Here is a 12,030-nt window from a genome sequence, read left to right on the forward strand (position 1 = left end):
CACAAATCTCGCGGCAGTGGGTGATGGCTGTCCTTGTGACCGAACCTGAGCCGACCGGCCTGCACAGTGTGCTCGTACGTTGGCCACTACTAGTATGAGAAAAATGTGAGCTGCGACGTGGATATCATCGATGGGTCGCTCCAAGGGACAATGCTTCCAGGGAGCCCGCGCTGTCACAGCCTTCCACCTGCATGCAAGCTCAGCTCAGCACCGCGCACCTGGGTGAATCGTTTCCTTTCCCGTCTCGCACCTGAAATCAGGGGCCCGTTTCCAAGTCCGGGAAGAAAACAAAGTGAAAACCGGAAAGGCAGCGTCGCGAAACGGCCGATGATGAGTTGAGCCGAGGAGAAAGCTACGCCCCTGAAAAGGCGCGGTTAACCACCCACCATAAAGCCTCCCCGACCCACCAGCGCACGCACGCCCGCCAAGCCGAGCAGCGGCACAGTACCTTGGTACTCTCGCTCGCGCACGACACCTCGCCACTGCTCGGCCGGCGATTCCGAGCAGGGGAAGGAAGAGGATTCCGGCGATGTCGAGCCAAGAGGCATGCTGCGGGACCATGTTCTGGGTGTACCTCATGTCCTGCGCCGGGCTCGTCATGTTCGCCGGCCTCATGTCGGGCCTCACCCTCGGCCTCATGTCCCTCAGCATCGTCGACCTCGAGGTCCTCTCCAAGGCCGGGACACCGCAGGACCGCCGCAACGCCGGTACTTCTTCTTCTTCCTCCATCTAACCCTCACTCCCCTAATAGCTAAGCTAGCTTCCTAGCTGCTGACGCCTGTGTCTTGTGCTGATTACTCGCAGCCAGGATCATGCCCGTCGTCAAGAACCAGCACCTGCTGCTCTGCACGCTCCTCATCGGCAACTCGCTAGCCATGGAGGTAACACGCCCCCCCTCTCGCACTGCTCCTGATGAAATCTGTCGCGTCAATTAATCCCAGCTGATCAAATTAACCTTCTTGCGTGCCTGGATTGCTGATGCTCCCCTACCTGTATTATCTATCGCAGGCGCTCCCGATTTTCCTGGACTCGCTCGTCCCTTCTTGGGGCGCCGTCCTCATCTCCGTCACGCTCATCCTTGCCTTCGGTGAGGTGATCCATTCGCCCATCCTTCTCGCTCGTTTTGCCCCCAATTTCACATTAGTTTCACTAAATGATGATAGTACAATATATAAGATTTTTTTTTTGTATTTCCTTTTCCCCTTATTGCTGTTCCTCACTCACTCGAGCTAGTAGCTGATTCCGCGCCTTGCAATCGCAGATCATGCCGCAGGCCATCTGCACGCGCTACGGGCTCAGCATGGGGGCCAAGGCGGCGCCCATAGTCCGGGTACTCCTCGTCCTCTTCTTCCCCGTCGCCTACCCGATCAGCAAGGTGCGCCCCGTGCTCAAATGCTGCTCTTTCTTTCTTTTTTTGTTTGCAACGATTCGGGAGCAATTGGCAAATTATTCTTGTGGTTGCGACTAGTGGACCTCCGCAGTTATCCATTTATTAATCTCCCAACCCAACCCAACCGGATTTGCTTGTCCTGTGCTCATCTAGTCATCCAAAGTTCCAAACTACACAGGTCAAGATTAACATAATTGTTTCGAGTCTAATGAATGACTAGTCGTTGCACTTACTGAACATAGTATCTGCCCAACGAGAAGCTAATGGAAACCATCAAGCAACTCAGGTCCATATCTTGGTAATGTCAAACTAAATAAATGGAAATGCCTAGGTGTATGCATAGGTTTCAGTGTTGCTGTTGCTGACTCGGGTAGTATGAAAGCAACTCCAGTTACTTGTTAGTCTTACTGCAATTTCCATATTAAGTGTTTGTTATACTCCAGAATCTTATTTCGACCAACAAAAAAGCAACCTTTTTTTTGAACAAGAAAAAAATAAGCAACCTTGTGTATGGCTTTGGAGGCAGGAGCTGTGCAGGAATCACGTACATGGATCTTTACAGGAATATAGGACGGGCATTTCGGACAAGGCATTTTGGCACCCGGGAGCATATGCTCCCGGTTTTTGAAATAACTTTTAAAGGCAGTTTAAATTTTGAAAAACATACGAACAAAAAATTAACGTGTACCTCTCGATATACTATGTGCTCATAAAGTCGTTTCACGAAAAAATGACATTTTGTGTCGTGTGCAAAAAAGACAAAATTTGGTGCTTAAAAAAAGCTTTTCACGAGACATTTCATTATCGTTTTTACACAGGACACAAAAAAATGCTAGTTTTCCACGCTACTTGGCGTGCACACATATAATATCAACTTATACGCGCCAATTTTTTGTTCTGATTTTTTTTTGACATTTTAAAATGTTTTTCTCGGTAGCAGGAGCATATGCTCCCAATTTTAAAAGTGGATTTCCGAGGCATTTCCTAGTTTCTGGTTCAGTTAACCAGGGTGGTTGCTGAGCTTTCGTGCCATTTCAGTATTCTTCTCATATAAATGCACCCCTGTTTTTGACCAATTCAATATCTTGCTTGATTTGTGTTTTTTTTTCTTCAGTTGTTGGATTGGCTCTTGGGAAAAGGCCATGTTGCGCTTATGAGGAGAGCTGAGCTAAAGACCTTGGTTGATATGCACGGCAATGAGGTAAAATTATTCATGTCCCTTCTAATGCATTATGATAAGTATATCCCAACTTCAGTTCAACCTTTTCTTATAAGTTGTAGATATATTTTCTATCTACACACACGAGCCTTAAATATATTTCGTTCATACAAGGAAACTATTCTATAACTGCAAGCCAGGCAACATCTTTAATTCAAAAATTATAAGTTATATATCCTTTTCTCTAGAATAAACACGCGCCTTCTATATATAATCATTCGCAAGAGAATATAGTTATATAATTGCAAGCGAAATAGGCACCGGCCAGTGGCACAATAAACAGATGACAATAGAACAACAAGAAACAAAATAAAAAAGGCTCCCTTTCTACTTTACAGTATAACTTGTATATATTTTCAGCACAACTCTCGTTCATGGTGGCTTTTTTATGCAGAAATATTTTTGTACTTACACGCATGGGTGTGGGTGTAGCTAAAGAAGGCATTTTAAAGCACTACAAACTTAATTGTGTGCATCTTGATTGTGCATTTCTATATGCCCTCAATCTTCCCATGGTTCTGAATTTTATTAGTATGAAATCTGAAGTACTAGGGACTTCAGTTACCACCAATGCTCTGCTCATACAAATATATGGACTACCATTGAACTACTGTTTCTCTCACTTGATTCTTAGGCTGGCAAAGGTGGAGAGCTGACTCATGATGAAACTACTATCATTACAGGAGCTTTGGAGATGACTCAGAAGACTGCAAAAGATGCCATGACTCCCATATCTGAAACATTCTCACTTGACATAAATGCTAAGCTGGACCTGTATAAATTCAAACTTGTTGTGTATTTATGTGTTATATTGAAATATATGATACTGATGCTACTACTTTCCTCTTGATAGGCATACAGTGGGCATGATAATGAGCAAAGGGCACAGTCGTATTCCTATATACTCTGGAAGACCAAGCAATATTATTGGTCTTATATTGGTGAGTAAGCTGAGTTTCTCATGCATTAAAGGCATTTGTTGTTTCACATAAATCCTATTGAGCTAATTAACTTCTGCCTGCTACATATGTTCTTGCGGGTTTAATGTTACGAACTCTTTGTGACGTCTTGCTACTGATAAATGATTTTTTAATTGCAGTTAGTGGTGTATTAGAAACATTTTCTACTGATAAAATCTCTAGCAGAAATTTTAAAATTATATTCCAGACGTCCTGTTAAAGACTCACTTTTATGCAAACAACAGTCAATCATGTTGCATCCGTAGCACATAATCATAAATATTGTTTTTCTAGTGTTTTGGAGCTTTCACTTTCATCTACAGAATTGTCGAATGAACTATAGATAGTGCAGATAACTAGACATGACATCATCCTGAACATCAATCAAGTCACTAGTTTTTCCACTTTGCAATATAACTGTTATTTATTTTTTACCATCCATAAATTCTATCATTTTAGGTAAAAAACTTGCTTACTTGCCGACCTGAGGATGAAGTGCCAACTCGGCATGTTACAATCAGAAAAATTCCAAGGTATAATCTTTTATGACCTTGTCAAGTTGGATGGTTTTCAAATATGATTCTTGAGATACGTGTGCCGTATAGACTTAGGTATTTTGATTGAAAACGTAACCGCTATTTATTTTCTGTGAGTTAGAGAAAAAAATCTTAAAATTGTATTTGAGAGAACTTTCTGTGAGTTAGTTATATGAAAGTTGATCTGCACACACGCTGAAGCATGTTAGAGAAAGTTCAGTTATGTGCTGCATATGTTGTTATACCCATGAAGACAAGTTCAGGTTGCTATCTAAGCGCATACAGTAAAAAAAGTTGTTTTCTTGCCACAACTTAAAGTACTTAAATGAATTCCCACTCCTTTAATTTTTTTAAATTGATTATATTGTGTAGCTAATGCTTCTAAGTGCTACAAAAAATATTAGAACAAACCATACAGATTTTGAAATGATAACTGGTCTGACCTACACTAGACCAACATCTTGGGGTATGAAAAAATTATTTAATATTCAAGTCTTACTTTTTGGGAGCATAGGATCACTACTTTAGTCAAAAGTATTGATAGAATATCTTGAGGTTAAATTATGCATATGTTGCTGAATTGATGTGCATTGTCTTGTATTCTCATTGTTTTACTGTTGTTTCTGTATATCAGGGTGGCTGATGATCTTCCTCTGTATGACATTCTAAATGAGTTTCAGAAAGGTCACAGCCACATGGCTGTGGTTGTTAAACGTACTAAAGAAGCAGGAGCATATGCTGAAAAGAGTAATGGTGTTCCATCAGACTACAAAATTAACCATGTTCATGCTGATGGTACGTGCTTCATTCATCCGTTTGTGTATATGCGCCATTATTTGATCAGCCTTGCTGATTACCTCTTTTTCAAGTAAATGGATATTGTCTGTATTGGCTGATAAGTTGACATGTACTCTTAGATCTGTCACCCTCAGACGTCAACATACCTGGAAGCCGTAGAAATAACACTGAAAAGTATGGAGATGGGCGCCCATATAGTAAAAAAATTGAAAGGAAGCGGAACAATATTCTTGATTTTAACACTGATCCACTTCCTTGCTATTCAATGGATGAGGAAGCAGTGGGAATAATTACGATGGAAGATGTCATGGAAGAACTGCTACAGGTTTGACATATTATTAATAGAACGTCTTAGTCAGCAAGTTATTTGGAGTACATTGTCATATCATGATATTTTCAAACTTTATGATGTATTTGGATTTATATCTTTACTTCGTCAATAGAGTAGTAAGTCCATATAATGTGGGAACAACAGAGTGCGGATGTTTGGGTCACAAGCGACACGAAGCCCTTTTCTGAGCAATTTAGAAATGGCATTTTGAAGTTTCAAAAAATTCCAAGAAAATATTCTAGATGTATAAAATAATGTAGTCTACCAATATGAAAAAATCTCAACTCGAAATAACCCGTATTTTGGGCTGCACAAAAATGACAAAATCTGACATCTAAAGTAGTGAACAGTGCAAAATTTCAAACCTCCAAATTCTATCAGATTTTGTCAATTTTGTTAAGGCCAGAATACACAGTATTTCAGGTTGAGTTTCTGTATGTTGGTAGAGTACATCATTATATACGTCTAGGATTTTGCTTTAGACTTTTTTTATACTAATGTTGTATCAAATTTTGAAAAAAAATTGGGCTCCATGTAGCTCGAGCTCTAAAGCAAATTTCGGGGGAACAACCTGCTTATAGTGTCTGTTTTTGTACTTATTGTATATTTCTTGAAAACATTTTAGTCATCTCCAAAAAACTTCTCAAAGAAGCATACTCATTCTCAATACTTTGTTCAGACAAATTTTGTTGTTTTTAATTTTCTCCTGTATATTGCTAACTGACTTAAACTCTCCCTCATAGGAAGATATATTGGATGAAACAGACGAGTATGTTGATGTACATAACAAGTAAGTGGCAGAATGCTGGTACTTTGCATGTTGAATTGGTATAGAGGAGTAACTTTTCTCCATTTTACAGGATCAAAATAAACATGTTACCTCCAGGGAAACCATTGTCACCTCTTATGTCTCCTGGTCGTGGACCGCTATCTCAAGGACTGAGAAAGACCCCTATGGCTTCTCCACTATCACCATACCATAATGGTGGTTCCATCTTACGTTCCCCTGTTCCATACCATGCTCAGTCACCTGGGACATTACCAACAACACTGTCTCCTGGAAGGTCACCCTTGTCTCAAACTCCTGTGCATGGTTCGCCTACGTCAAGCTGGGTGAGTATTCCTTGTGTATACCAAGTGATGGATATTCATAAATTTCTCTGAATGTTTCGTTTTCATAACAGAAATTCCTTGAAGCTGAAGCAACTATCTTTTCACCTTACCGTGGATGACATGCTCATTTATTTTGTGCTTCCTTTGTAGGTATCAAGGAATTACGGCAGAAAATCATAGAAATGGTGGTGAGAGCTAAAGCTAAGAGCAAAGGGCAACAATTATAGTTGTGGTGAGAGCTAGGGCTAAGATCAAATGAAGGCACCGCAAACGACGATTGTAGATCTTTAGCTCTCCTGTAATGTTGGTCCTGATTTAGTGCTTACTTGGCTGTACATATATATATATATATATATCACTTAGCATCTGAACCGCAGTATGGATGAGCTCTCACTACCTGTTGTAGGTGCCTTTTTGCGAACTTGTAGCCCTTGGCCATTGCAGAAGAAGAAACTGCAGAGAGAATGAAAATGAAATGCATTTTATGTGTTGTGCATCTGTGCTATTCTTGCTTGTCAGCCCCCATAATACTCATGCAAAGCAGCCCTCGCCCCCATTATGTAGTACATTGCATAAGTTTATGTTTCTAATGCCTTTCACTGCCACTAACAGGTTAATACAGTATGCTACTGTCTTTAACCCATCAAAGCTTGTTCAACTAATTTGTTTGGGTGTCAGCATCAAGCATATGAAATGGTCAAATTCTTCAGCTAATATGTCTGTTCTTTTCCTGAAAAGGGGAACAAAACTCTGTTCTCTACATCAATCGAATGCACAGAGCCTATTTATTGCAAGAGGAGTGCTTCGGTGCCCCTCCTTAGCTCTATGGTTTTGAAAAATTAGAGATGCTTTAGTTTTTTTTTATCTGTGGAGCTAACTCCAGCTTTTGGTACAAATACGTGGATTTGATTCTGCGGAATAGGAAAACACGGAGTTATTTAGGTCTCACTGTCACCGATAAGTGACCAAAACGGCACGCATGTCTTATCTTTCTCCCTCTCCTGTCCTGGACATGTTTCCCAACACCCATACACTTTCCTGATTTGCCAATGCTCCCGAACATAATGGATAACACCCCCTCCCTTTTGTTTTCCCACGCCGCCTCATTCGGGACGAAGTTGGTTGAGGCGGCCACAACAAGCTTCTAGCAGTAGCGAACTACAACTCGATTTGCGTGGCAACGAGAACGAATCGGACAAGTTTGACTCTGGTGGAAGGTATGTTGATTCATTTGTTGGTGTACTACTAGGGAAAACCCTATTGCCGGCGCACCAAAAAAGGCTACTATTGGCGCATCTGAGCCTGCCGGTGGAAACATGCCGGTGGTAATGGGTTACCGTCGGTGCACCAGCTGGTGTGCCGGCAGTAACATGAGTTATACCGGGCGCACATGCCTGGTGCGCCAGCGGTATGGTTTTTCAAATTTCAAAAAGGCCGATCTAGATCTAGATCTAGCTCGTGTTCGTCCTCGAAAACTGTGGCCATGGGCAACCTTGTTGTCGTTGCCGTGCCGGTGTAGGAGTAGGAGGAGGACGACGACGACAACGAGGCCGGAGGTGGAGGTGGAGGAGGAGGCCCAAGGTGTAGTAGGAGGAGGAGGTTCGGGGTGGTGGTGGAGGAGGAGGTTACCGGAGGAGGAGGCCCGAGGTGGAGGAGGAGGAGGTCACCAGAGAAGGAGTAGGAGGAGGCCCGTGGTGGAGGAGGAGGAGGTCACTAGAGGAGGAGTAGGAGGAGGCCTGAGATGGAGGAGGAGGAGGTCACTAGAGGAGGAGTAGGAGGAGGCCGTTGGGGAGGAGAAAAGGAGAATGAAGGAGAGGAGGAGGTGGAGGAGGAGGGAAAGAGGAGAAGGGGGAGAAGTGAGGAAGGAGAAGAGGCACAAGGCCGGTTTTTCATATATAGCCTAGCTTACCGCCGGCGCACCAAATATGGTGGTGCGCCATGGGTAGAAATTTTTTTTTCATCAAAATTTATAAGATGAAAAAACCCTGTTTCTGTTTTGAATTTGATGAATCCAATTTTTTTTCTAAACGACCATAGATTGTTGTAATATCCCAGTATTTGGGGTTACAAAAATAGAGGAAACAGATGTGTGCATTGCATTCATGCATAGAAAATCTGGGGAATTTTCGCGCTTTCAAGTAAAACATGTCACAGTAACTGAAGTTTTACTTGAGTTGATGGAATTGAACTAGATCATCAAGCCAAGTGCTATAAACCTCAATGTGATCTTTGCGAAAACCTTGTTTTGGGTAGAGATGATTTAATCTAAAGGGGTTAGATCAAATGGAACTAAAACCAACACAACAGCACTTTATACAATGATCAATTACTTGATCTTATCAAAGATCATAACATGGTATTACCTGCCATAACATAAGAACATCTATTCAATTGAAAACCAAGTAACAATAAAAATGAAGAAGCTATTCTTGTCTTATCTTTTCCATGTCTTAAACAAATCCATGTTCTTATCATGAACCTCATGGTATTTATTCTACTTTATTCTTGGAATCATGACAAGGATCTCAACTATGGAAATGTTCCCTAGTTTCCATTTTCTATATTCTTCTCTATTTAAAATTATTATACATCCAACCTAGAGAAGAGAGAGTTCTATATTTATTAGAGAAGCAATGACAAACCTTGAGCTAAACCTTGGATATACATCCATATGCTTAAATCATCATCTTTAAGAGGAACCCTAGGGTATTATTCAAGACATTCCCTAGAGAGAGAACCCATTTATGTTAAACATAGATATTGATGATCACATCATTCTCTATGGAGTCTAACCTTAGGTTAGTATTAAAGTCCTTCCCAAATGAGAGAGACCATTCATACCAATCCTAGCTTTACCTATTTAAGAACCAAGGACAATTCTTGAACTAAAGAATTAGGATATAGACCATCTCACCTTGGAGTGGTGAGATGATCTAGGATCAAATGGAATATTACCATATCCATGAATTGATAAAGTAAGGAGGAGACTAATCCAACCAAGATAGCCATGTGGAGTCTTAGCCTAGATACCTAAGGAAATATTAGGAGTACACCATAAACCTTAGAATAATCCATTCCTATATAAGAGAGCTCAAGTTATGATGTTACACTCAAGGAGTTGAGGCAACACTTGAATTTGAGGGAGATAACTATCCATTTATCAAGATGATTAAATCATCATTCCTTGAGAAGAACTCTAAGTGAATATCTCAGGCATTCTCCTGGGATATAAACTATTGAGGCAACCATAGTAGGCCCATCCAATAAAGTAAAATAGAAGTAATATACCTTAACTGATCAAGACAATAGTTGATCTTAGAAGTAAGAAACCTAGTTCATGAGAGATACCTTAGGAAGCAAAAACTTTATCATTATAAATTGAGTAATGATCATAAACCATTAGAACTTGAGGTAAAAGATATTAAGAATAAGTTGATCATGTCTAATCCATGACCATGCCTTGGAGATATATAATTACCAATTAAACCTTAGTTGGTTAAGAAGATATAATCCAACACATAAAATCATAGGGGAACTACTAGCAACCCTAGAATCATTTCCAATATATTAATTGGAGAAACAACTGAATAATAACAACCCTTGCATAGTTTAGCCCTATATCAACCTAACTGATCTTTGATGGAACCATCCTATGAGTGGTAAGGAAGAGCAATCCTAGCCAAAGTAATATGGTGTTAAATTACATATAGAACCTATACCATATTACCAAATAACTTGTGAATTACTTGATGATCACAAGTAAAACCCTAAACCATACCTCAATTCTTGTTTGTATATCACTTGGGTGACCACAAGTAAAACCCTAAACCATACCTCAATTCTTGTTTGTATATCACTTGGGTGACCACAATTAAAACCTAGGCCATAATTGAGATTCAAACCATTTTCCATTAGGTGAATATAACTAGAACCCCAGAATTGCTCACTAGTTAAATCTTATGCTTCAATTATTGAACATAAGAGGCACCTAGTGCAAAATCCTATAATTAAACACATGTGTGGTAATCAACCACTCCTCCTTGTAACCAAGATCAAACCATGATGGAAACAATACCTACCTTAGATACTTTCAAAGATAATGATAGTGTTAACCTTAAAAGGGGGTTATAATAGAAATTATAAAACCCTAATACATTGGTGCTCACATAAAATCATATGTAAGTCATCCACTCCTCAAATAGAAACCAAGTCCTAATAACAACCTATGAAATACTTTGAGTTGAAAGTATCAACTCTAGTCATTCCAAACAGATTTGATTCACAAGAAAAAGGAAATTAAAATAAGAATATAAACTCATGCCTATTTGCTATTTTGAATAAGCCCACAAGTATGAAATGTAATCAAATATAAAATACTTGCTTCAAATAGGAGTGTGGTGTAATAGTCATTGCACTACCTCTTAATTGAATTAACATAATAAGAAAACTGCAAGAAAAATTTGAATTCAAATTAGATTCAAACAAGAAATATAAAACAGAAAAAGAAAAAATAGATATAAAAGAAAATAGAAAGGAGGAGAAAAACCTCACCTGGACCTCACCTGACCGCAGCAGCCCACCACCACAGCCCACCAAGCAGCCCATCAACACCAGGCCAGCACAGCCCAGCCCATCCCAGGATACCTCTTCGCTGGATAAGACCGAAGAGGAGCTCGCCGTCTTCGTTTTCATCTTCGTCTCCGCCTCGCTCGCACGCACGGGAGAGAGACACGGAGTGTCGTTGCTTAATCGACGGTACCCCGGAGGAGGGATCCTCACGAGGGGGAGAAGAAGTAGGGGCCATAGGGCGGAGTGCACACGGGACGGTGGTATGCGAGTTACCCAGCTTCGGAACACCTGCACGATGACAGGGCCTACTGCTGCTTGTCTGGAATTATCTGGCGCTTTCGCGTTGTTACAATGAGTTGTCGTTGTCTCTAGGGCTCCCAGGATCCGGCTTATAAAGGCGCACGGATCTAGGGTTTACATGGAGAGTCCTAGCCGGATTACAGATAGCCTAGCTACGGTACAACATCTTGTCGTGCACGTCACGGATCCGCCTTCCATATACGTCGTACTGGATCCGGGTTCCTCATGGGCCTCCATGGATCCGGGTTACTCCTAAGGTCGGTACGGATCCGGGCTGCTGATCCTGGGCTGGACTTCTTCCTTCATGATCAACAGCAACTGGGCCGCCGATGGGCCACATGCCTCACCACCGTCTGTGGGCCACCCGGGCTTGCCGGATCTAGGCACTGTCGATGGTACACCCATGAAGTATACCCACAACAGTAGCCCCCAGAGTTCTCCGAGTTTCGCCTGCAGTTTCCGCCTTGCTGATCCATCATGATCTCCGGCAAACGTTGGTAACGCGGAGAAATTTGAAGAGCTCCAACTTTGCATTTTCTTCTTTTTCCAACTTATAGCCGGAAAATGCTCCCATTCCGCGGGACTTCATCCATCGACGTTCCAAAGAACATTTCCGGGTTACTCCCTGCTCGAATGAGAGACAACTTATCTTTATAGAATTACCCGGAATCTTAAAAGACTCACACGGTTTCGGAAATCCTTCATCTTCAGATCACACGCAACAACGGAAGTTCCACATTTCCCGCGCACAACTTCCTCATTTCCCGCGCTAAATTTTCGCAGATGCAAATCTTCAGTCGGAAATTTCGGGAGTG

General features: G+C 41.3%; 1 protein-coding gene across 2 annotated transcripts; it reads left to right on the forward strand.

The window, feature by feature from the left end:
- Positions 1 to 428: 428 nt before the first annotated feature.
- Positions 429 to 6,844, forward strand: LOC124701277 (DUF21 domain-containing protein At2g14520-like). 2 transcript variants are annotated; one of them, XM_047233324.1, is made up of 13 exons: positions 429 to 707; positions 805 to 881; positions 1,009 to 1,092; positions 1,262 to 1,375; positions 2,505 to 2,591; positions 3,244 to 3,383; positions 3,463 to 3,550; positions 4,028 to 4,101; positions 4,739 to 4,899; positions 5,022 to 5,227; positions 5,977 to 6,023; positions 6,094 to 6,346; positions 6,497 to 6,844. In XM_047233324.1, exons 1-13 carry the CDS (start codon positions 530 to 532, stop codon positions 6,524 to 6,526), a joined length of 1,539 nt encoding a protein of 512 aa, XP_047089280.1. In that variant the 5' UTR covers positions 429 to 529; the 3' UTR covers positions 6,527 to 6,844. The 2 variants fall into 2 exon arrangements, 1 of the variants encoding a protein (XP_047089280.1); XR_007001969.1 differs by lacking the exon at positions 6,497 to 6,844 and having other exon boundaries at positions 4,785 to 4,899; positions 6,094 to 6,176.
- Positions 6,845 to 12,030: the final 5,186 nt, after the last annotated feature.

This window comes from Lolium rigidum, chromosome 3, assembly GCF_022539505.1.
Source record: "Lolium rigidum isolate FL_2022 chromosome 3, APGP_CSIRO_Lrig_0.1, whole genome shotgun sequence".
NCBI lineage: Eukaryota > Viridiplantae > Streptophyta > Magnoliopsida > Poales > Poaceae > Lolium > Lolium rigidum.

Bases quoted from the DNA above. Each gene is read 5' to 3' on its own strand.
- LOC124701277 (XM_047233324.1), top strand. From the start codon at position 530: ATGTCGAGCCAAGAGGCATGCTGCGGGACCATGTTCTGGGTGTACCTC. The intron at 708-804 runs GTACTTCTTCTT...GATTACTCGCAG, and splicing joins GCAGGACCGCCGCAACGCCG to CCAGGATCATGCCCGTCGTC. The intron at 1,093-1,261 runs GTGATCCATTCG...TTGCAATCGCAG, and splicing joins TCATCCTTGCCTTCGGTGAG to ATCATGCCGCAGGCCATCTG.